Genomic DNA, 25869 nt, shown 5'->3' on the forward strand with positions numbered 1-25869 from the left:
AGCACACCCGCTCATAAGACATTGCTGACCACCGTTCAACCTACCACCATGAAAGAACACCATCTGATCTCACTTTCACCCCAACTCCGAGAAAGGCGTAAGGAGTTCTGGAATAACTCTTTTGTGCAGTTGCTCCACCAACACAATCTTGCCGCCAATGCCACTAATTGCTGGATCTGTGGATTGCTACCACATGCTACTGGACACTCTATCCCTTTCATCCCTTCACCTTTTTCTATCCATGGTTCCTGCCTCGCCTGGCTAATCCTCCTGCAAGAAAGCTACAAGGACAATGCCACTTCCGGCAGAACTATGTCACACTTCTACCATGGGTTCTGGCTGAACAAAACTGGAAGAACTTCTGCCCCCTTCTGTCCTCTGAGATCAAACACTTCCTTTCACATGGACATCCCTGCCAAAGAACGAGTTGAAATGCAAGTGTTCAACAACCCAGCCAGACCCACCTTCTCTTACCTCCGGAAACGGACGGCCGCCACCCTAACAGTGTCCCTATCCGTCATCAACATCACTGGATTTGTGTGCCTCGAAGGCCTGGGGGCGCAGCTGGTGGGCCACAGCTCCTGCCTCATCACCCGAACATTGGACTCAGTTGATCCACCCTCCTTTGTTGCCTCCCCGAATATGTACTTCGTCTGTGGTACTAAGGCCTACACCTGGCTTCCGAAAGGTTGGGGAGGCACCTGCTACATCGCCTTTGTCCTTCCTCCAACATATGTGGCTCCAGCAAACCATCACCGACAGAAACGTGCCAAAGACATTGTGCAAGCCGACTCCACCGGAGCACAGTTCATGGACGCAGTAAAAGGTCTTGTTCCACTCTGGGGTCCAATGGCAAACAGCCGTGCCATCCGCCACTTAACCCAGGCAGTCGAAACGGCGATGAACATTACGGCTGGCATCCTCGCCAACAACACCGCCTTGCTCCAGGCCGTCCGCCTAGTGGCTCTTCAGAACCGCCTCGTTCTAGATGTGGTTCTGGCTGATCGTGGAGGAGCATGCCGCATCATTGGGTCCAGCTGTTGTACCTACGTACCGGATAACTCACCCTCAGTCTACAAAGCAATTGAACACCTCCACAGACTTTCCGCAGAGGTTCATCAGGAGCAAGAAGAATGGTCACTGGGGAGTTGGTTTTGGGACACTATTGGAAGTTGGGGATGGAGGCTGTTTTCATTTATCCTAATACCAATTGTGATACTATGTGGATGCTGCTTGGGGATTCAGTGTCTGCCACCTTTATGTTCGCTTTTTATGAACTGCATCTGCCCTAAGACTTTGAACTTTGAAGCGGAACGAATGAAAGCTCTGTATGAGATGGAAGTTCGTAGTATTATGGGGATAGATCTGAACTAGACAACCTGGCGAGACATGTTAAAAGGGAGGACTGTGGAAATTTAGCTTGCAAACTGAACATTATCTGCGCCATCTTGTCTCTCCCCAGCGCGACACACAGGAAAGCGCACGGCAGCCATTTTAGGCACCCTGGTCTCTCCCTGCTCATTGCCGATCGCCAGCGCGTCCCCCTGGCGCTGCAAGCATCCCCCGCGCGCCGGCCACCCCTGCTCTCTCATACACGGGCCATAAACCCTCTCCTTCTGCGCGACCCTGCCATGGAACCACATCCCACGCCTGACCGACATCCCATACATGGTCATGCATCTCTTTGATAACCCCCTTCCTCTGCGCCCCATTGTCCGAACCGATCCCAGGCCATCACCTAGCCCTGCGGATGCAGTTTATTGCCCCTACTGTAAGGGAAACACCCCACATCAAAGGGATTACAGTAGATCAAAGCCCCTACCCCCTGAGACCCGGCCGGTCGCACACACCCCCGGGAGTTGGCGGAATGTCCAGCTGTGTGATAGCCATCTCCTACTGTGGATGGGGTGGGGACTTCCACTGTAGATATGTGTGGGAACGAGCTCGAAGTGGGGATTCCGAGGATGTTCTTTCATGTTCCAAGACAATCTCAAGAATGTGCCATGTATGATAACTCTGCAATAAAGTCATAAACCTGTGTATAAGAGGCCAGGCCTCGGAGATGCAGTTAGAGCACCTCGTGATGATACCTTGCTGTCTGATCTGATGTGTTCTGCTCCGACGGAATAAAACTTTGTTTCCTGCCTTCCAGTCTCCGGCGCCTGCCTCTTTATTGGTTTAACATCGAATGGTATAAGAGGCGATTACCGCCGGGCAATACTTGAAAGGTTATCGACTGAAACTGCCGCTACCGTTTAACACTATGGGTTTATATTGTTCGCACTAGCACTTTAAATATAATGTATTTTTAATTTTAAGTGTATTCTATGTTTGGAAATCTTGGAAGTCTTGATAATTATGTTTTTTAATGAAGAATAACCTATTGAGATGCATATAATTTGTATTAGCATGAGTTTATTGGCTTATGATTAAGAATATCAGCAAGTTCGCAACCTTTGAGGGTGAATGTTTGCATTGTTCAGCATTGCGTCCATCATCTGTTCTTTTTGTATTTGTCACTCTAAGTGGGAAGGGTATGCTGTCCAGACGTGGATCCCGTGCTCACTGTTCCACTGGATTCAAGCTAGCCTAGCGATGAGAGGTGATACCCCAAAACCGGTCCCAGAATGCTTGTTTCTGGTCCAGTGAGGAACTGGCCTGGCAGTTTGGACTATACTGTTCCCATGAAGAGCAGGGTCTCGACTGATTTGTATATGGCTTAGTCAAAACGAGTGGCATAGTGAGCAAATAAAACAATGGATTAAACCCAGATCTGTGACTGAGGATGAATGTTTGCATTTTTCAGCATTCCGTCTATCATCTGTTACTTTTTATTTTTTCTTATTGCATTGGAGAGTACTTTGAAATACGTGAGTTCAGGGTGTGTGTACCAGCATCTCTCTTCTATATGATTTAACTAGGCTATAATGTTGCTTCACGTAAGAATCTTCGACCACATATATGGTGTACATGACAAGAGACTTGTAGTTTAATTCAATTATGACTATGTTGTCATGGCGGCAGCCTGAATATTTTAAAGTTAATGTTTTAAGAAATTAAGTTCTAATAAATGTCTCAATACAGTGATATAATATGATGTACTAAGCTGAAAAACATCTGCATGTTAAAGCAATACACTTTTTAGAAATTTGAAGCGACTTTATCATATTTGTTTGTTGCACCGTTTAGTGCCAAACATTTTCAGCACTCGGCTCGTGCTTGGCTCTTAAAGCTCGCACTGTTATTTGTTGGCATGCCCACCTTTAGAGATCTCCACCAGCCTGGAGGAGATCGCTATGTCTTCGGAGAATCCGTAACCATGGCGACTCCTTTAAAGGCATTGTAAGGTTGTCGATCGGCTTCCATATTTCATGCCAGTGTATAAGTACAGTGATATATGAGGTGCCCATGATCATGGCACATCAGTCATCAGTATCCAGACAATTCTGAGAATGTGATGACATTTTTAACATAAATCATCATTCCATTCAACTTGCTCATGACACCCGCATGGGTAAGTAGTGTATATTCCTTTTTAACTACAAATTGAAATTCATCACTAAAGAGGTGTGTCTCTTGGCTTAGGGCAGAATCAGAATTGGATAAAGACACCAAGTTAAAACTTGCACCGCAGCCCATTTACCATTCGTCTAGCCCCATAATTCTGCCACTGCGCAATGCTATAGGTAGACAAATACTGTGTTTCATGAAGGAGGACCCCCCCTACCATTGTTAGTGAAAGCATCTGCTTCCTTGGTGGGGATCCTCTGCCCGCTGCCCATGCCTTCTATGTGAGGATCTGGAAAGCCTTAACCCCTTCGCTGCCAGGCCTTTTCCCCCTCCTGTGCCACGCCCTTTTTTTGGCTATTTGGGGTAGTGCGCGCTGAGGCCCCTGTAACTTTTTGACCACATAAGGTATCCACGGCAAATTTGCATCCTTTTCTTCCAACATCATGGGGATTTTTAAGGAACTCAGGGTTTGTGGATTCCCCTGGAGGGGTCACAGAAATGAGCCAAAATACAGCAAAATTTAGTTTTTGGGGGGGAAAATGGGAAAAACGGGCTGCAAATGAAAGCATCTGGGTTTTTCCCTGCAAATATTATCAAAAAAGGGTTTGTGGGGCTGAAATCACCATTTTCCCAGCTTTTAGGGGATACCAGACTTTTGTCAGAAACCCAACATTTTTTACACAGTTTTGGCATTTTTCTGGGACATAGCCTATTTTTGCTATTTTTTTGTGCTTTCAACCTCCTTCCAGTTAATGGTAGAAATGGGTACAAAAGCAATAATGGATCCTGGAAAGCTATACATTTTAGAGAAGTAGATAAAATTCTGAATTCAGCAAGGGGTCATTTGTGTAGATCCATCAAGGTTTCTTTATAGAAACTAACAGTTAAATATAGGATAAATAGAAAATTTGTTGAAAAAAAGCGCCTATTGTGTCAACGTTTTCACCTGTAACTTCTAATTTTGACAGCTCTTTGAAAGCAATATACCCTTACATCCGCTGGACATTACTGGTTGTGGGGATATATAGGACTTGTAGGTTCATCAAGAACCCGACGAACCCAGAGCCAAAAACTGAGCAGCAACTTGCAATGGTTTTTTATTATGTACCGGGTATATAGTAATTATTCTGTAAAAATGTGTACATGGAAACATCTGTATGACCGACATCTATGTATTTCTGAAATGGGAACAAAATATAGAGTTTAGAAACAGTAGATATTTGCACATTTCCGAAATTGGGATACTCATACTAGGAAATTTGTGTCCGCCCGGTGATGCCACAACTTTACCACAGAAAAATGTGTGAAAAAGGTGATTTTTGCAGGGCATTCTGGGTAAGGAAACGTTGGGGGATCCACGCAAGCCATACCTCCCTGGAATCCCCCGGGAGTCTAGTTTTCAGAAATGTGTGGGTTTGGTAGTATCCCCTAGGTGGCCGCCGAGCACCGGGCCAAAAACCCAGGTGACCCCCCTTGCAAAACCAGGTCGTTTTGAGGTAGGCAATTTTCATGTCGCCTCACTACGTTTTGGGCCCTTGCCTGTCACGGGTACTTGGGCCTCCCACACGAGTAAGGCACCGTTTTTATCAGGAGACCCGGGGGAACGCTGGGTGGTAGGCAATTTGTGTCAGCCCGGTGATGCCACAACTTTCCCACACAAAAATGTGTGAAAAGGGTGATTTTTTTCAGCTAAATTTGAGGTTTGCAGGGCATTCTGGGTAAGGAAACATTGGGGGATCCATGCAAGCCATACCTCCCTGGAATCCCCCGGGTGTCTAGTTTTCAGAAATGTGTGGGTTTGGTAGGTTTCCCTAGATGGCCGCCAAGCCCGGGGCCAAAAACTCATGGGACCCCCTTTGCAAAACCAGGTTGTTTTGTGATAGGTAATTTTGATGTCTCCTCAATAGGTTTTGGGCCCTTGCCTGACGCGGGCACTAGGCCTACCCACGCAAGTGAGGTACCATTTTTCTCTAAAGACTTTGGGGAACGCAGGGTGGGTGGAATTTTGTGGACCAACGCAGATTCCGGAACTTTCCACCACAGAAATGTGAAGAAAATGTGTTATTTTGGACACATTTTTAGGTTTGCAATGGATTCTGGGTAACAGAACCTGGTGAGAGCCAGTGAGGTCACCCCATCCAGGATTCCCCTCGGTGTCTAGTTTAAAAGAATGTACAGGTTTGCTAGGTTTGCCTACGTGCCAACTGCGCTAGGGCCCAAAATCCACAGGTATGCACATTGCTAAAAACAATTCGGAGCCCAGTGGGCTTTCTGCCGCCTTGGGGGGAATCGGGGAAGGGGGTTTCATCCTGATATGCCCCTAAAGGGGCAGAAAGACCGTGGCTATTTTAGTGGGGGTGTGGGCATTGGTATGACCATTTTGGGCAGCCCCCACCCCACGCATAAAAAAAGCCTGCGTACTCGCTGGCGCCTAGTGGGCTTTCTGCCCCCCCAGGGGGCAGATCAGGGGCCACTGCCACCATCTGTCCTCCCGGGGGGTGGGGGGGGGGTAGAAAGACTGGAATTTCTCTGGGGGTGGGGTGGGGTATTGTCAGGCCCATTTTGGGGAGCCCCTACCCCTACACTAATAAAACAAAAAAATCCATGGTTTCTAGTGGGCATTCTGCGCCCCCAGGGTTTGCCAGATTGGGGCTACAGCTCCCATCTGCCTCCTGGGGGGCAGAAAGACTGTTATTTTTGTGGGGGGGGGAGGGTGGGGGCAATGTGGTGCCCGTTTCGGGCAGCCCACACCCAAAAACAATTGCGCAAAAAAAATCCCTGGTGCTTAGTGGGCTTTCTGCCCCCCCCCCCCCGAAGGGGCAGATTATGGGCCAATGCCCCATCTGCCCCCCAGGGGGGCAGAAAGACTGTAATAATTGGGGGCAGCCCCCACCCCTATTTTGGCGCCTAGTGGGCTTTCTGCCCCCCCAGGGGGCAGATCAGGGGCCACTGCCACCATCTGTCCTCCCGGGGGGGGGGGGCAGAAAGACTGGAATTTCTCTGGGGGTGGGGTGGGGTAGGGTATTGACAGGCCCATTTTGGGGAGCCCCTACCCCTACACTAATAAAACAAATAAATCCATGGTTTCTAGTGGGCATTCTGCCCCCCCCCCCCCCGAAGGGGCAGATTATGGGCCAATGCCCCATCTGCCCCCCAGGGGGGGGGGCAGAAAGGCTGTAATGGTGGCGGGTGGGTGTTTCGGGCAGCCCCCACCCTAAAAAAAAATGAAAAGAAATCCCTGGTGTATAGTGGGCTTTCTGCCCCCCCGAAGGGGCAGATTAGGGGCCGATGCCTCATCTGCCCCCCGGGGGGGCAGAAAGACTGTGATAATTGGGGTTGGTGTGGGGGCATGGGCCTGCCCGTTTTGGGCAGCTCCCACCCCTATTTTTTTTTAATTCCCTGGTGTCTAGTGGGCTTTTTGCCCCCCAGGGGGGGCAAAAAGACTAAATGTGGACAAAATTATTTGGGGGAAGCAAAGGCCCTTGCCCAAGGGGCCGCACTCCCCTCCCTGGTGTCTAGTGAGTGGATCCCTGCATGGGGATCGCCCTCCTGTGGCGATCCCCAAGCAGGGATCCACTGGGGAGGGGTACCATTGGAAAGGGGAGATTCTCCCCTTTCCAACGATACCTCTCCCGTCTTTCTACCTGCTCAGGGGGCTGAGATAGCCCCCTGAGCACATAGAAAGAGAAACAAAAATGAGCCTCTTGGCTCATTTCAGTTTCACTTTCAGTGTAATGACGTCGGCGTCACATTACACTGAAAGCAGGGGGGGGGGGCCTCGGGAGCTGGGGCTCCCGAGGCTATTTTCATTAAAAGGGAATCCCTCTGGTCCCGCACCAGAGGTATTCCCCAGGGAATGCCTCATGACGAGCTGGACTCGTCATGGGCACAGCGCGACTGTGCTCCATGACGAGTCCAGCTCGTCATGGGCACACAAGGGGTTAATTGCAACTGCTGGTGTGGTGGTTGTAATAAAGGCTGTGAACTTTGCAGAGCGGACGCCATGTTTGTTGCTCTCGAGCTACAAAATATTGTACTTTACATGAGCACAAATTTCCATCCACTTGAAGAATTGGCATTCCCCCTCCCAACTGGTTGCTGCAATCCACGCTCCTCTAAATGCCCCTCACCAAGTTTCCCCACATCCCATACACTGCACAATAGGTTTGATGCAACCTATCACCCCAGTGCACAATGTGCCTCTCACCCAAATATAACCACATAATTAATACAAAAAAGTCTAAAGAAATATTGCTTTGAGTAATCCCGTCAGTATTGACAAAAGAAACCTGTGAAGGGTATAGGAGCAGGATCCTTATCCAATGATCTATTCAAACAAGCATCAGTCATCCAAACCCAGATGGCAATCTTTGCCCATCAAAACAGTCGTATAGAATTTTAATAGTAAGGATGAACCATTCTCCATTCCTTTTAATAATAAGAACAGAGAGCGACTGCTAGGGCCAATGAAACCCAGCAGCAAGTGCCAATGGAGTCAAACATCAGTGACTTCCACTGGTGCAGAACGACAACACAAATACCACATCAGATACTTCACTCATTGTAAAGTGAGTGTCCTTGGTGTCTTAGCCAGTTCCCTTCAGGTTGCTGCCAGGATCCTGTGTCTTTCCTCCTGCCCATGGTTCGGGAGTGGATCATTCAGCTGAATGCTATGTAAGGGTCTTTACCTTCAGTTGTCTCACTTCACTTGCGGTTTCTCTCACATCCTGCTGCTTTATTCCAACCATGTTTTGCATTTTCCCTCAAATCAGTGTTTACCAAGTTAAGATCTATATTCATGAAATCACTCTTTCACAAGTGTGGTTCTGGAATCGGTGGCGGAGAAGAGCACTTCTTCAAGACAGGGTTCCTGTGACCGGTGTCTGCCTGGCCAGAAGGTCACTAGTTTTTGTGGTTTTAGTTGTTCCTTGTGACAAAGGGAGAAAGGTATATTTGTCTAAGTTTGCTTGGAGGTCTCATGCATCTCTGTAGTCATGATGTCAAAGGCATACCTTTAATTGGGAAACCTTGCTGGTGGTAGAGTTTTACAGAGGGCGTTGCCGGGAGTGGCACCTGTCAGCAAAAGGGCCTTGAAGGCAAAGCAGGGACGAAGTGTGGTAGCTAGAAAGCTCATACAGAAAGTACATCAGTCATAGCAAACGTTCTGAAAAAAAACACACATGGATAAGCAATTGGGAAGAGGGGGCAGACACACTGGGTCAAGTGCACATCAATTAATCAATCAATCAGTGAATTGTGAAGCACCGGCTTTCCTGTGAGGGACTCAAGGCGCTGGGGGGAACGTGGAACTGTCTAGCCGAAGAGCCAGGTCTTGAGGGTCTTCCTGAAGGTGTTCAGGGAGGAGGCTCGTCTGATGTCTGCCCGTAGGTCGTTCCATGTCTTGGCTGCAACGTGGGAGAAGGATCTCCCACCTGCTCTGGCTCTGTGGATGCGTGGGGTTTCAGCCACTACGAGGTTGGAGGATCGTAGGTTTCTTTTAGGTACGTGGAAGTTGATTCTGTCGTTGAGGTGCTTTCACCACTGTCTATTTGTGCCCGATACCTTGAAGCGGAGCTGCCCCCGGCCTCGGAGCAGCAAGAGTTCTTAGTTAATGTACAGCTCCTGGAAGAGCACCAGGGAGCGCAGCCAGGCAGTCTGAGGTCTATGTCAGCTCCAGATGACCCATTGACCCTTTTCCCAGGGAGCAGTTCACCTGGGCAACTTGACAGTAGAGCGGAGGAGGAAGAATGCTCACACAGAACAGAAGCGGACTAAACTGTCCAGAAGAGGTTCAGGTTCATACACCCCTGGTCAGTGGTCCAGAGGGGTCCGCAGCAACTGTTGAAGACCAGACTCTTGGCTGGGCGGGAAGATGTCCTTTTACAGGATCCCATTGCTTCTGAATTATGTCAGGGAGATTGCTTCTGCAGTGCTCAACCTTTTCAGACGCCCTCATTCTTCAAGACTCAGTCTTGTGCTGTCAGTCTGTGTGAGTAGAACTAGGTAGGGCTTCTTGAAACGCAAGAAAAGGCCTTGTGTTTTCCTTTTCCATATCAAACTCCAGTTTTGCAGACATTTAGGCGAAACAAGAAAGCACCAGTCTCCCAGAGGCAAAAAAATGAATAAAACATCCTCCTAAGAATGCGGCAAGAAGTCGGGCAGCAGCGGGCAGTAGAGGGAATAGCAGGAAATACCAGAGCTTAAGCTGCAGGAGGAATCTGGCATTGTTAGAGATCGCTGCTTGCAAGGCGGGGGGTCTGTAAAGCCTTCATTTGCAACCACCAGTGAGGAAACTGCAGTGAAGGCTGTACACCTTGATGAGTGGGTGCTGTATTTGTTTAGCCCGCTCTGCAAGGTAGTGTGCTTTCCAGAAATAACCCCACAAAGTGTTTTTGTTGCTGGAAACATTATATCCCTGCTGAAGTACCGGGTTTTTCGGAACCAACCCAGCGGTGCCAGGGGACACACCCGAAGACTTCGAGTTCTTCCTGTTTCAGACTACAGAAACACAGAGTCTTCTAGGTGAAGTCAAAGATCGTATTTATTGGCTGCAGACCAATCACAGGTATCCGAGAAGTACAGCACGGTGTATGTTCTCAGGAGACTGCTCCCAACCAAAAACCAGTCTTTTCTTATATACAGAATATTACGCTCTGGGCAACACCGCCCCTATTTTACAAGTGGTCATTCACATATTTTCGCTTCAAAGAAAGAGCAAAGTCATGATGATAATCCCACATTTCAGCTCGGTCAGCCCATAATTATTTACCCAGCGAGGCTCAGAACCCTCATCAGATATCAGCAGACCCCAATAAAACGGACACCTCCTCCTCGTAAAACAAGCCATAAAGTAGGAAACAGAGTCAGGTGTGAAAGGGATTAGTCAGGGAAGTGTGGGATACACGACTTTATGATGTGTCGGGCCCTGATGCTAATCCCATTTGGCCGCAGTAAAAGGAACCGGCCGGGCAGGACTGACCTCGGGCAGCGGAGTCAGTTTGCACAGGTCACAAAGAAGTCACAGAAAGATTGCGTGTCCTTTAGGCCTAGGCATGGCCTCAGTGTGCAGCCTATGTGAGGGCAACCACAAAATGGTTACCGTTTTAAAATGGAACTCGAGGGTTTAATATGTAGTATCGTATACACGGTGAGTTCATCGGGGAAACATGACGAAAACACTCATACATACCGCATTAGTCATTTGCGGTTCGCTGATACCAAAATCGGCATGGTAGGGCCATGCTACCAACATGGTTCCGAAATTTACAGTACCACACTGCCCTATAGGAAGTTTTCTCCCGCGCCCAGACAGTTATTTGGTTTCTCTTCTTGGGACCGCCATGCCTCACTTGCTGAATTCAGTGAATTAGGATATGGCAATTACCAATGCAAATTTGTGCATCTAAGTGCTATTTAAATTGACAAAAGAAGTCGCTTAGCTCCTTAGTGTCTAGAATGTTATGTCTCATTTTCTTAACCTCCTCTTGATGTTGTGTTTGTTTTTGCACACTTTGTTGTAGTATTGCCCTTGGAGCAGCATCACTGGCCCTGGTGGTTACATACCCCTTGATGAAGAGGATTACCTACTGGCCACAGTTTGTATTAGGTGAGCCTCATTTTGTATCTGTTTGTGTCTGTAGGCACTTCTGAGGAAGCTTCAGTAGAAAAGGAACAGAAGATTTCTTTGAAGGTCTCCCACATCTGCATCCAATCCAGGAAATATGTTTTGTGATAAATGAATTCCTATATGTAGGGAGAAATCCTTCATGCAACAGTGGCTCCTAATGATCTTTGCTTTTCACTTTGCATCTCTTACAGCACAAAATGTTTGTGAAGAAATGTATTATTGTCTGCTGCTCACTCAACACGCTACTATAGGGGGGGACATTTGGGAAACCCAATCATAATGTAATTCCACAATCATCATGCAAATGTTTGCCCACATTCTACAATCTGAGTGGTACTCATTTTATCTCCCACAGAAGGACAAAAGGCTAAGTGGGTGCAGTGGAATTTGAACCTGTGACCATGAGGTCAAATACAGGTCCCTGGAGTGTGATCCACTGGCCCACTGAGCCTCCAGTTTGTAATTCCAGACTTTTTTTGTAATAATATATACTGTTTTAAAAAGATAATAAAGCATGGTGAGCCATTTAGTACAAATGAGAAATTGCAATAGTTATTATATTCATAATGATTTTAATAAGTATGCAATTGTTTTAGGAGACTTAAAACCAATGCACAGTAAAACAGTTCGTAGAGATCAGTGTATTCTACTACACTGAATATGACGATATAGGTGGGAGTTCTGCTTTACAGAATTACTGAAATGCATAAACGTTAACACATTCTTCTATCCCTCCGCTATCCTTCTCAATTCAAATAACTGACTAACCTATCCGCCTCTCAAATTACTTTCATATTTCACTATACTAATTCAACACTAATCCTTTATGGGTTCCGGAATAGCGTACTACTCGCCAAAAAAGCGCTTCAACGCCACGTCAGGGGTAGTAAGCGCTATATAAATGCAATTACACTACAATACATTCTGAAATATAAGAGTACATTTCTGCATGTGTAACTTCTGTGTTATCAGTTCATTTGCTCTTAGCGTTTTTGTTTGTTTCTCAATGGAGAAAATATTTTCTTTCCTCCCTGGGCAACCCTCTTTCCATTTATTCTTGCCAATTTTGAGGGTGTTCCCTCCCCTGTTGCTAGCATGAAAACAGATTTACTCCAGACAGTGAGAGAAGTAATTTTGTGATTCATTTCACGATGGAAAATGTCTTGTTAAAAGTAGTTGTTTGGTTCATAGAGATACAGTCAACGTCTCTTTACTGTGGACTTTATAGGTGTCATTTCAGTTCATTGGGGAAAGTCCCTGCTGTTAAAGAATGATGGATTGTGGCCCTGGCCATTTACAGCCTTTTAGGAGGATGACCTTGAAAATTTACTGGGCATGGATCCACTGAGGATCTGTATGGGCCTCAGCCATTTCTGTGTGAGAGGGTTAAAGCGACATAATTAGAGCAACGGTTCCCCTTTACCTGCATCTTCTACCATGCACTGCATTTTAAGTGAAATTCCCCAATAAAGTGCAGCTGAAAGGTTGTGCAGTGTGCAGGTTTTCATGTAGAATCTCTTTTCTACTTGTATTGTGTTGAACACAGACTGTATAATGACCACTGTTCTTCACTGATGTGTTATTGAGGCTCACGATGGCAGCTACTCGGTGGAGGTCCTTTGCCTTAATGAAAGAATCAGTCCCATAAAATGCAGAAGTCTAGTCTCAGCATAGTGTCTCTGGGTATGGAGTCATTTTGCACCATGCAGGAAGTGATGCTCTATCACCTCGTTTAAATATCCAATGTTTATTATGATTCTGATTTGCTTAACCTGCAATGACTGTTTTTTGTTTTATTTCTTAATTCTGCCTCAATTTGCATACTGTTGCTTCCTGGGTGATACCTTTGATCAATTGTTTACCCCCTTTCTGTGTTTAATCATTTTCTAGGCTTAGCCTTCAACTGGGGTGCCTTGCTTGGGTGGTCGGCAGTCAGAGGCTCCTGCGACTGGTCTGTCTGCTTGCCCCTCTACTTCTCCGGTGTGATGTGGACGTTGGTATACGATACTATCTATGCACATCAGGTAATGTGATAAATGATGTAGCACAATCCGTGAACTATTGAAATTTGAATGAATGAGTGGACTGATATGCTGCTGCAAAGTCAACTCAGTTGTCTTTAAGCTAACTGCGACTGAACTTGTGCAGATTATAGTCATGTTTCATGAAGTGTGGTCCTTTTGTAATTGTGAGCTGTGGTGGATTTTCCTTGGGGTCCTAACGATCAGTCATTAGTCAAAGGCGGCCCACTTTTTTCATCTCAAAGGGAATCTCACATTTGAGTCACCCAAAACAAATAGTTCTGCTTTGATGTACTTCGCCGTGTACAAAAGGAGTGAGGTGTGCTCTAGGATCTGTGCCCTCCAGTAAAATAGAGGATGTATTAATATTGCAGCGAGCAGGGACACATTTGTGTGCAATCTGAGATAGTGCCGCAGTCACAATATCCACAATTTCCTTACTGTTTCAGACCAGGTTTCTAATTTGTGCAAATTTATATTTTTGCCACTGGACTCCTGAAAAAGCGGAAATAACCCTTTGAAATTGAAAGTTGTTTTGTGGTTGGCCAAGGCGATCAGACTGGTCCCATTTGCAAAGTCGGCAAACCAAAAAGAGCAGAATTCTGTCCACATCCTTCATGCCTCAGCAGCATTGACAGCCATGCATTTCAGAACATGGGAACTATGAGCCAGTCTATGTTACCTTTTAAGATTGATTGAGAAAGAAAGTTGGAAATTTACTCACATAGGTGTACGACAGGGTTCTTGTCATTCACCCACAATTCAAGGAGTAGTGGCAGCTTTCCAGAATTACTCAGATGCGTAAACATTAATATATTCAGAAATATAATAAGAGTACATTTCTGCATGTGTAACTTCAGTGTTCTCAGTTCATTTGCACTCAGTGTTTTTGTTTGTTTCTCATTGCAGAAAATATTTTCTTTCCCTCATGGGGATACCTCTTTCCATTTACTTCTACTAATTTTTAGGGTGGACCTCCCCTGTTGCTAGCAGGAAAACAGATTTACTCCAGACAGTGAGAGGAGTAATTTTGTGACTCATTTCATGATGGAAAATGTAATGTAAAAAGTAGTTGTTTGGCTCAGAGGGATCCAATCAGTGTTTCTTTACTATGGGCTTGATAGGTGTTGTTTCAGTTTATTGGGGTAGTCTCTGTTGTTAAAGAATGATCAATTGTGGCCCTGTCTCTGTACAGCCTTTTAGGAAGATGACCTTGAAAATTGGCTGGGCATGGATCCACTGAGGATCTGTGTGAGCCACAGTTAAAGCAACATAATTGGAGCAGCTGTTCCCCTTTACCTGCATCTTCTACCATGCACTGCATTTGAAGTGAAATTCCCCAATAAACTACAGCTGAAAGGTTGTGCAGTGTGAAAATTTTCATGTAGAATCTCTTGTCTACTAATATTGATTTGAAAACCGATTGGCACATTCTTCCCTTCCCTCTCCACCCTTCTCTTTTCCACTTCATCTTCTTTCTCTTTCTTCATCACCTCACCCCATTACATTTTGTTTCCCACCCCTCTTTCTTTTATCTCTCGTCTTTTCTTAGACTTAACCTCTCCTCCTACCTTCCCTCTTCATGAGCTACTGCTCACCTTTACGTTCTCGCTCCCCCGTCTATCTGCTTCTCTAGGTATCCTTTCCTCCCTTTGCTTGGTCTTTCCTTTTCTTTTCCTCCTACTTCCCCTCTCTTGTCATCCTTTTTGCCTTTATCCACCTGTCTCCCCATCATCTTTTGATCCTCTAAATGCTTGTTTTTTCTCTCTTCACTCCCGTCTCTTCTCTATGTCCCCAACTCATGCTCAATAACTGATAACCCATAACCCTTAATAAATATGGGGTTCTAAATATTTGGCTAATTAAACCTGCTATTCCAGTGTTAAACATTCAGGGAAACTTACAGTGTGCTACGATAAACGTTAACACTTATAAGTAAAATACATGTTTACTGTTTGCACACTGCCTTTCTAAAGGCAAGCACACTCAGGGCAGCCCGAATGGAAATGGGTCACTCATTCCATGCCTTGACTGTGCCAATGAAGAAACTTCTTCCTCCCCAGTTAACTTTTTTAAATCTGGGGACAACCATGGCTCTAGCACTGACCGAACGGTTCTGTTCGGTACATACCAGTCAAACTGATTAAGATAAGAAGGGCCTATATTGTGAAGTGCCATGTAGGCAATACAAGAGATTTAAACTTGATCCTATCTCTCATTGGTAGCCAGTGCAGTTTTCGAATTACTGACTTAACTGAGCTAAATTGGGGGGAGCGAGACAAAAGTCTAGCAGCAGCATTTTGCAACACCTGTAACTTCTTCATGTGTTGTTGCTGCATGTCCATATACAAACGGTTGCAATAGTCCAACCCCAACAAAATCAGGGCAGACATTACTGTTTTTGGGGATTCTGGGGGAATGAAAGGTGAGATCTTTTTGATCATTCTTAGAGTGATGAAAGTCAATGTGAGAGAGTTGACCTGATTGCCAAAGGAGACCTTATTATCAATGATCACTCCCAAATTTTTGGCTTTCATGACTGGAGTGGGCAGTGATCTCAGTTCACCTGGCCACCACACTGGAGACCAAAAGGGTGGGCTATTGTCAAATAGTACAACCTCCATTTTATCAGAGTTAAGTTTTAGGCAATTACTACTCATCCAAGAACTAACAGCTAACATACAGTCATGAAAGTTTTTGCCACTATTATTGTCCTTGTTAGAGACAATGATGAATATCTGAGTATCGTCAATGTAAGAGGTCAGGGAAAACCCAAAGGATTTGATTACAGGCGACAAGACTGCCACTTAATGATTAAATAGCGTGGGGCTGCTGGAAGAACCTTGTGGAACCCAACGGGTAGAGAAAAAAATTCGGAGATATATGAATCCAGAGCAACAAATTGCTTCTTAATCAAAAGGAAGGATCGCAAAAGGCTAAGGGCTGTATCCTGAACTCCTAATGATGCTAAATGAGCCACAAGAATGTCATGATGGACCGTGTCGAATGCCGCCGAGATATCCAAAAGGATCAAAGCTGCCTTGCCTCCCCATTTAAGGCCTCTCTGATGTCTTCCAGTGATTTAATCAGAGCAGATTCTGTGCTGTGGCCACCTCTAAAACCGTTTTGTGAGTCATCCAGCAAGCTGTGCTTAGAAATAAAAGACGAGAGTTGAAGATTCCTCGTTTTCTCAATCAATTTGGCTGGCAGAGAAAGGCGGGAAATAGGGCGAAAATTGTTACGGTAGTTGGGAATTAGATAGGTTTCTTCAAGATCGGTAAAATAGAAGCTAATTTCCAAATCTTGGGAAAGCATCCGGAATCAAACATAGAGTTGAGCGGAGTGATGAGGTTATCTGCGATAATATCCGGCACCAGTTTTAAAACAGATACCAGGCACGAATCCAGAGGGGAACCTGATTTCACTGAGATGATGAGATCCCTCACCTTGTTTGGGAAAAGAGGTGCAAATTTAGAAGTAGGCAAGTCAGAAGTAGCTGCAGGCTCATAACTCTCTCAGGTTGGGGTATTGTCTGAAGGTTCCATAGTGCAGTACACGTCATAGAAATTAAGTTCTACTTTGTCCTGAAAATGCTTGGCGATATTAATGTTTCTTTCTGAAGAACTGCAGTGGCAGAACAAATAATCAGTAGCTTCCAAGAGAATCATCATTTTAACACGATATTTAAAGAAAATTAGGAATGAGTAGGTCTGTTCATAATTATTTCCTTCTATTTTAATATGGCTATGGGTCATCACAAAGTGGTGTCCCTTGTTAGTCAGATACCTTGCAAGGGCAATACTGTGTCCTTGTACCAACCCCTTATTCCCTGTTTACAGGAGACCCTGCTTAAAGATCATGTGGGTACCTCTGAAGGATGTCTTCAGGGACCAAAGCTTGAGCACGTGCATTAATGTGTACCAAAAACTCTATATATGGAGGTAGAATAAACAAGCTTTTCACTGTGCTTATCCATCCCATTCGAAAAGATAAAGTCGATCCCTAGTTTACTGACGTGCTTCTTCACAATATAAGTATCATACCTGTCATTAATAGCGAGGCCGTGGTGATCTTTTATTTGTGTGGTTTGATTTCATACAACTAACGGTTGAGAGAATGCTACATTAAAGCCTTGCTTGGCGATATCAGAGCAGCAGAGGAGTTTGAGCTGCAGCAGGAAGATGTAAGTGCAGGAATCGGCTAGGGCGTTGCAATCCGCTGCCATCCGCTAGAGCCGAAGTACTGAATTAAAGTAGCAATGTCGTAGGGAATTCACGAAGGACCCCATCTCCTTTCTATACTACAATGGATATAGGGGGTTCCATGTTTACATTCTTTTGTGCTACTTGTAATCAAGACTGGCTTTTTCGTGTCATCGTTAGTTGAGTGATTAGAAAGGATTCATCGTTCGCACTGCCCAGCATCCAGGATTATTCTATCGCTGCAGTTGCAGGGAAGCTGTTCTTAGGGCTGTAGAATTAGTGGACATAAATAACCATCAAAGTCTTACCACTATTCTTTGATAAATGATCAAACTGTGGCTTTTTACAGTTTTAGGAAGTCCGCTGTATACTTTTTACAGAAAAACTATATGTCTGTGCAAATGTAATGGACATTTAAATTGAAAAGGTGTTGTCTGTAATGACAGTGTGCTACCACACCATGCATACTCCACTCTACAACACAGAAAGCCCCTACACTCCATTCTACGCCCGACACTCTGCTTCACTCCACTCCACTCTGCTCTACTCTGACACGCTACACCAGTCCACTCTGACACTCTATTACATTGTACAACATGGATAAAACACATTGGCAAAGCCAATAGCCCTTGCATAGACGAGACCTATTGGCTTTGCCAATGCTTGTTTTTTAAAAATTGACATTCCATTACTTTTCCTCGAGTGCAAAGGACTCCCTTAGGTCATGCTTGTGGCCAGCTCCGCTTGTCCCCTGGAGCAGTCAGAGTCTTAGACTGCCTCTCTCCACGCAAGGGACATATCGGTCTGTGGTAGTTTGAAGACTTTTAGGGTGGAGGGAATACATTTAAATATAGCCTGGTCACACAGGACGCCAGGATAACCAACCATCAGAAAACCTGGTAAAGTGACAGAAAGCAGGCACCCACTGCCCCGACCACCATACAGTTCACTGCTCAGCTTTGGAAAAGGAAATCAAAGACCTGCTGCCCCCAAGAACCAATCAACTGCAGCGTTAATCGGAAAGCAACAGAAGGCACCGGATCCACATGAGCTGGGCGGAGGTTTGCTGTTATTTATGTTTTAGGTGACTCCCCTCCCTGATTTCCTCACCATAGCAACAAGTCCAGGCTCAGCTGGCAGCGAGTACATTGTCTGGATCTGTGAGCAATGCAGAACAGCCCTTATCGTGCTGGGTGATGTTTATATTTTCGCATCACATGTACACAATACACGAGGTCAGAAGATGTGTGCTGTGTGCATTGGAGTGCAGCGATGCGGACACCAGCACTAAAATGAGATAGTCTAACCCTAGATTCGTGGTACTTGGCAGGGGTAGGGTGGACATACAGTAGAGGAGTGGGGAAGGGACGGGGGGAGTTAGCACCTTGCGAAACAGCACATGTGAGGGCACCATAGGAGTAAGGAAAGAGTGTTAAAAATAAAATGACCAAAATCCTGAGCAGGATGGGAAGGGGTGGGGGAGGTTACAGGAGCTTGGAGAACCAACATGTACAGCACAGAGGGAGGGGAATGCGAGAGGATGCAGCACATAGTAAAGAGTGTGAGAAAACCCATGCACTAAAATAGAGTGCTTGAAGGAAAATAATAAAATAGTTCACTGATGTCCCCTGTGGAAGGATAAGATTGTACAATGAAAAGGATGGTAAAGAGGATATGTTCCAGGGGAATGACAAATAGAAGCAGGGGATGCAAAGCCATTGGATTGGACGAAAGTAAATAAAATTGACCCGAAAGCCAATTAGTGACGAGCAATGGACTTCCCCAAAACCCACTCCATGTGTTGCTATTGTACATGATAAGTCCTCAAGAACAGACTGTTAAAACTAGGCAAGACCTAAAAGGGTCCTGGAGATGATGGACACCACTGAGAACGAGGAAGAGTGACGCCACCAGTAGAAGACCTTCAGGGAGCAGCAGAGAGGGGGAAATGAGGGACTGGAGTTTGCGGTCTGGAACTGAGAACTGTAACATTGCAATGACTGACATGGAACTGAAGTTAGAACAGAGAACAAAGATGGCTGAAGCCACAAACTGCCAACAAGGAAAATATTCTGTCGATGAATTGCAGGAGTCAAAGGAAGCAGACACTCATGGCGAGGGCACTAGACTGCTCATGGGAGTCCATGCACAAGATCTAGAAGCAGAACATTGTAAATGTCAGAGAAAAGGACACCAAGGTATACGAAACCCCAAATTCCAGTGAATGTTGCTGTATGTTGAGTCAAAAACTCCTTGATGAACGCCAGTACAAGTTAGAGTTTTGTAGGCCAACTTGTGCAGGTCTTCTGGCTAGCAGAAAGACGCCAGCATGCCGTTGCGACCAACATTGATGTCAGAAGCCAGCCTGGCTGGTCCGACTCTTCTGAGTGAACAGGAGACTACGTGGTGCTGCAGTCTTCTTTACTGCAGAAGAGGTTTGTTATTTGCAGTTCATGAGTCTCATAGGTGTGTCTGTGTGTGTGTGTGTCCCATGCTGTGGGGAATGGCTTGGTCCTCATAGAATGGGTTAACCTTGTCAGAACCAGACAAACACTATTGTGTTGAGGACCCATCCCTGTAGTGTGTGTTAGGTACATTCGAGCAAGTGTATCAAAAAAGTAAAAGCTCAGTTAGATTTGCCTCGGTATGCTTTATAACCTACCCTACTATCAAAGTGCGCGTGGAGTTAGAATAGTAATTACACACTTCATATAGACCCGTGGTACTCCTAGTACGGCCTGCAGGCTGCCAGCGGCCAGGCAGGCCTTCCTTGGCGGCCCACGGACCTTGCCTTGCAGTTTCCACAGCCGGCAGTAAACACAGAAGATAACCGCAGGACCATACGTAGTGAATACGTATTAAATAGGTATTCACTACTATGCTCCTGCGGCCATCTTCTGACGGCCTCTGTGTCGTCAGGGCACCTTCTGAAAGCTTCCCAAAAGTCCCTTTAAAATTCAGCTGTAAGCGCTTTCACAGCTAACTTTTAAAAGGGCCTTTTGGGAAGCTTCCTGTTTGGACGGAGACAGATAGAGGCAGAGAAGAGAGACAGATAGAGGCAGAGAGACAGATCGAGGCAGAGAGACGGATAGAGACACAGAGACCGATAGAGACTGACAGAGATAGATAGAGATAGAGACAGAGGGAGACATGGACAGACAGAGACAAGGACAGACAAAGACAGATCGGGACAGAGACAGTTAGACACAGGGACAGACAGAGCCAGATAGAGGCAGAGACAGATAGAGACAGATAAAGACAGACAGCTAGAGTCAGAGAGAGATACAGACAGAGATAGAGACAGAGACAGATCAAAACAGATAGAGACAGGCAGAGACAGATAGAGACAGGGACAGACAGAGACAGATCAAAACAGATAGAGACAGGCAGAGACAGATGGAGACAGGGTCAGACAGAGACAGATCGAGGCAGAGACAAATCGAGGCAGAGACAGATAAAGATAGAGACAGATAAGAGGCAGAGACAGACAGAAGCAGAGACAGACAGAAGCAGAGACAGACAGAGGCAGAGATGGAGACAGAGGCAGAGATGGAGACAGAGGCAGAGATGGAGACAGAGGCAGAGATGGAGACAGAGGCAGAGATGGAGACAGAGGCAGAGATGGAGACAGAGGCAGAGATGGAGACAGAGGCAGAGATGGAGACAGAGGCAGATATAGAGACAGAGACATAGAGACAGACAGAGATAGATAGAGAAAGAGATAGATAGAGACAGACAGACAGATAGAGGCAGAGACAGGGACAGATAGAGGCAGAAACAGAGGCAGAGATAGAAACAGAGACAGATAGAGACATAGACAAACAGAAAGACAGACAGATAGAGAGACAGACAGAGAGGGAGACGGAGAGGGAGGGAGACGGAGGGAGGGAGACAGACGGAGGGAGGGAGAGAGACGAAGGGAGGAGTGTTAGGTTCTAGCTGTAGCGTGCTGCGTGGAACTTTCATGTGGAGGTTCCAGTGCATGTTCCAGAAGCTAGGAAGGTGACAGTTGGGGAGAGAGATGAGGAGAGAGCTGGCATATTGGCTGTCCCTGTGTCCTGCTGGATTAATAAAGAAGTAATTCAACTCACGGTTCCTGTGACTTCTTTTCACTGGCGACGATTGGCCAGCAGGACATCCACGCGTGCAACCTTCAGTCTGCAGACGACGGAGCCCTAGAGATCGTTTTACGATAAGCAGCTTCCGTGTGCCGATGTCGTGCTAAAGTATCTGGACAGCAGTGGGGCTACTATCTCGTGTACATTTCTACAATTTCGAGGTATGTGACCTAAATCAAGGATAACGAACGTTGTCTCGCGCCCAGCATTCACGCGCTCCTCCTCGCATTTCTCAATTCCTGCGTATGACATATACGCTCTTCACGCATTCAGCTGACTTCACCCGGAACTCGTAGTGCGTCTGCTCGTTGCTTAGCAACGCGCGCACGAATTCGACTTTCCATCCCTAGACAAGCAATAGCGCATTTCTGACTCAGCGATGCGCACGCTAACATAATTATAGAGACTGTCTACACACTTCAACCTCAAGATAGCAGATTTTATTAAAGTTGCCAAAAATTTTCAACCAGTTGATGTTCACCCATTTTAATCGTGTTGTGCTATAATTATATCAACATTTTACCCATTTCATGACAAAATACTTTTAGCATTCAACACAACCAACTATTTTTATTTTTACGCTGTGAACTACTGCTGACAACATGCAACAATCTATATCTGCTCCTTCAGCATTTTCTCCAAGCTCATCCTCTCCAGAGTTGGACTGGGAGAAATGGAAAGAAAGTTTTGAGGCATATCTCGACGCGCTTGATATCGATTCCTTCACACAAAAAAGGACATTTTCAATTTTAAGACGCTGTCTTGGATCCGAAGGTCGCACCATCCTTAAACATACCCCAAAAGTCGTCGTTTTTTTGAGCGGAGATGAAGGTGATGGTGCGGAGGATCTGTATTCTACAGCTATCAAGTCTCTAGATAATAGATTCAAAGCATGCAAGAATATAACCCTAGAAAGACACAAATTTAGAAAAAGAGCACAGCTCTCTGGTGAATCTGCTACTACCTATGTGGGCGCATTGCGTATTTTAGCTGAATCGTGCGATTATAAAAATGTTGAAGAAGAAATGATAAGGGATCAGTTGGTAGAAAAAACCAATAGCAAAAAGGTTCAAGAAGCTCTTTTAAACAAGCCTAATTTGTCCCTACAGAAAGCGCTCGAAATAGCTACAAGGATTGAAAGTACTTCTCATTTGGAACAAATGTCTATCTCCAGTCCAGATAATCAAGCTCAGGCCGTCTCTGCTCTGAAAACCAAGCCAAATTCCTTCTCAAAAGATAAGCGCAAAGAGAAAAAAGATGGGCAACTTGACACTGACAAAAACTCCAGAGCTAATAAACGTTGGGAGTGTTACCGTTGCGGGAGTAATTCCCACCTGGGCAATGCCAGGTTTTTTCCTGCCCTCAATAAAATTTGCAGTAAATGTCAAAAGAAGGGACATTTTGCAAGTGCTTGCAGATCCAATAGCAAGGCGTCTTTGAGCAAACCAAACACGTCATCCACAAGAACATTGAGCAATCCTCGGACACATCTTCCTCTAGTGAAGAAGAACAGATTTGTATGTTGTCTGACGCTCAAAATGCGGATGTGATTGCTATAATTGAGTCAGAGACTAAACGACCCATATGTATGCTAACTGTAAATGGTATTAACATCAAAGTACTGGCGGATTCTGGATCTCCATTTACTTTAATTTCAGACAAAATATGGGAAGAATTTTTCGTAGCTAAAGGCCATGTGTTAAGACATTCTTTAGTAAAACCTATAGCGTATGGTGGAAAGAACATAAATGTTATAGGTGAATTTGATGCTAATTTATGTTTGAAGGGTAATTGTGCTAACACAATTGTTTATGTTGCTAAGGATGACACATGTCTTTTGAGTTGAAGGACCAAGGTAATCTAGGAATTATCTTAGATCCTAGTGACCCTGAACAAGTGATATTAAAGAAAGACTTGGTCCTAGTACATGCACTTACGAATGAAACTTGGGTAAATACTCATCCTGAGATTTTTAATGATAAGCTAGGGTTAATTAAAGGCTTTAAACACAAAATTAGGCTAATTGTGGAGTAGTAAACCTGTGGTGCATAAAGTTAGGAGAGTACCATTGGCCCTGCGTGAGGCACTTAAGAAAGAACTAGATAAACTCTGCGCGAGTGAAGTCATTGAGCCCATAGAATCTTCTGATTGGGTTTCCCCCATAGATTTAGCGCGTAAGGCCAATGGTTCTCTTCGCATGTATGTGGACCTTCGAGAATTAAATCGGAACATCTGGATAGATCAGCATCCCTTACCAAACATTACCAAGATGACTAGCACCCTCAAGAATGGGAAAAAGTTCAGTTTGTTAGACATGACCTCGGCCTATCACCAGGTTGAGTTGCATCCTGATTCGCGGCATTACACTGCTTTCATCACCCCAGAAGGATTGTTCCAATTTAAACGCATGCCATTTGGTCTTGCATCTGCCTCTGCAGTTTTCCAAAGAATTGTCGAATGCATGTTTAAGAACATTCCTAGGGTGATGGCGTTCCAGGATGACGTTTTGGTTTATGGTTCGGATCAAAGTCAACATGATGAGACGTTGTCTAAAGTACTCAATGTTCTAAAAGAAAAAGGTGTTACCTTAAGTGTAAACAAATGCAAAATGGACGTTTCCTCAGTGGATTATTTGGGGTATAAATTATCTGAAAAAGGGATCGAACCAAAAGATAGCCTAGTTAGAGCCATAGAAAATTTCAGTATCCCAATGGACAAAGATCAATTGAGATCCTTTATGGGACTCATTGAATTTTATGCTAGGTTCGTTCCCAACTGCCCATCTAAAACTTTTCACATGAGGAATCTCCTGAAGAAGAGTGTCATTTTCAAATGGTGTGAGGAATGCAATAAGGAATTTCAAAAGATTAAAAATGAGGTTGCTCATGCTATTCCTCTGAAACCTTTTGATATCAATGACAGGACCATAATAATGACAGATGCTAGTCAGAAAGGTCTTGGCGCGGTATTAATACAGCGCAGGGATGGAAGGGAGGATGTCGTAGCTTTTGCTTCAAGAGGTCTAAAGGGTGCAGAAGGAACATACTCAGTAATAGAGCGCGAAGCTTTAGCTTGTTGGTGGGGAATTGTTCGTTTTAAGCACTACCTATGGGGCTCTAAATTTACTGTGAGGGTTGATCACAAACCTTTGGTACAACTCTTCACTACAAAAGGAGCGGAGAGGGCAACACCCCGTAAAGGAGCGGAGACGGCAACACCCCGTATTGCGAAATGGCAATATAGACTGTTAGAACATAACTTTGAGGTGGAGTACGTTCCGGGAAAAAAGAACATAGTGGCGGATTGACTGTCTAGGTTGCCAAGTATTGAGGACATAAAAGAAGTAGATGAGGTGGAGGAAGGAGATTTATTTTATTTTGCCATTTTTAATCCTTGTAGTGCTATTTCAGAAAATGAATGGAGAGAGGCTTACTCTAGTGATGTGGACATCAAGAAGGTAATGGACACGATACATACAGGATGGAATAATGAATCACCTCTTGATGATTCTATTGGTAAATTCAAACATATCTTTGAGTTGTCAATAATTGATGGGTTTTTATTTCGTTCTACTTCTCTTGTAGTTCCAACAGCTATGAGGAATAAGGTTCTTACCCTGGGTCATGAAGGACATATAGGGATACGTGCTATGAAGAGAAGGGTTAGGGAGCAATTCTGGTGGCCGGGTCTTGACAAACATGTTGAACATTTTGTCAGGGATTGTATGCAATGTGTTGTTAGCGACACAACTCAGGTTACTGTTCCCAGCCCTGTTCAAGCTGTAGAAGTTCCTTCAAAACCATGGTCCAAGTTGGCTATTGATCTCATAGGTCCATTAAAGTTGTCGGATCATGGTGTGTCGGAGTATGGTATCGTTGTTATGGATTATTACAGCCGTTGGCCAGAAGTTTGTGAAGGTTCCCACAACGTCTTGTATCATAGAATTCTTAGAATTTCTTTTTGCAAGAGACGGGGTTCCTGACGAAATTGTTTCTGATAATGGTTGCCAATTCACTTCTTCGGAATTTGGTGACTTTTTAAATTTCCCAGACATAAAACATACCAAAACTTCTCTTTATCACCCTAGGAGTAACGGCCTGGTGGAAAGGTTCAATAGGGTGATTAAGGACAACATACAGCTCTCTAAGGCTAGTAATCTTGATTGTAAAAAAGAACTTAAAAATTTGTTTTGGGCTGTACGCACCACTCCTAATTCTGACACAAAAGTTTCTCCTTTTGTTTTACTCCGAGGTCGGATTCCTTCTTCTAAAATGTTGAGAGGATGGATGGGGGTTTTTAGCGTGCCAGTAACAAAATTACTAGAGGTTGACAAGAAAAGAGTTGAAGCTCAATAAAAGTATGTTCAATCTAGTACAAAACAGCTCAATGTG

General features: G+C 45.1%; 1 protein-coding gene across 1 annotated transcript in view; it reads left to right on the top strand.

Annotated features, from left to right (window-relative positions):
• Nucleotides 1–25869, top strand: part of COQ2 (coenzyme Q2, polyprenyltransferase) — a 377885-nt gene that overhangs the window by 145800 nt on the left and 206216 nt on the right. Inside the window, exons 5-6 of the mRNA XM_085641189.1 lie at nt 11031–11116; nt 13028–13161. Coding sequence (XP_085497315.1) covers nt 11031–11116; nt 13028–13161 — 220 coding nt within the window. The remainder of the gene's footprint in view (nt 1–11030; nt 11117–13027; nt 13162–25869) is intronic.

This window comes from Triturus cristatus, chromosome 2_2, assembly GCF_964204655.1.
Source record: "Triturus cristatus chromosome 2_2, aTriCri1.1, whole genome shotgun sequence".
Lineage (NCBI taxonomy): Eukaryota > Metazoa > Chordata > Amphibia > Caudata > Salamandridae > Triturus > Triturus cristatus.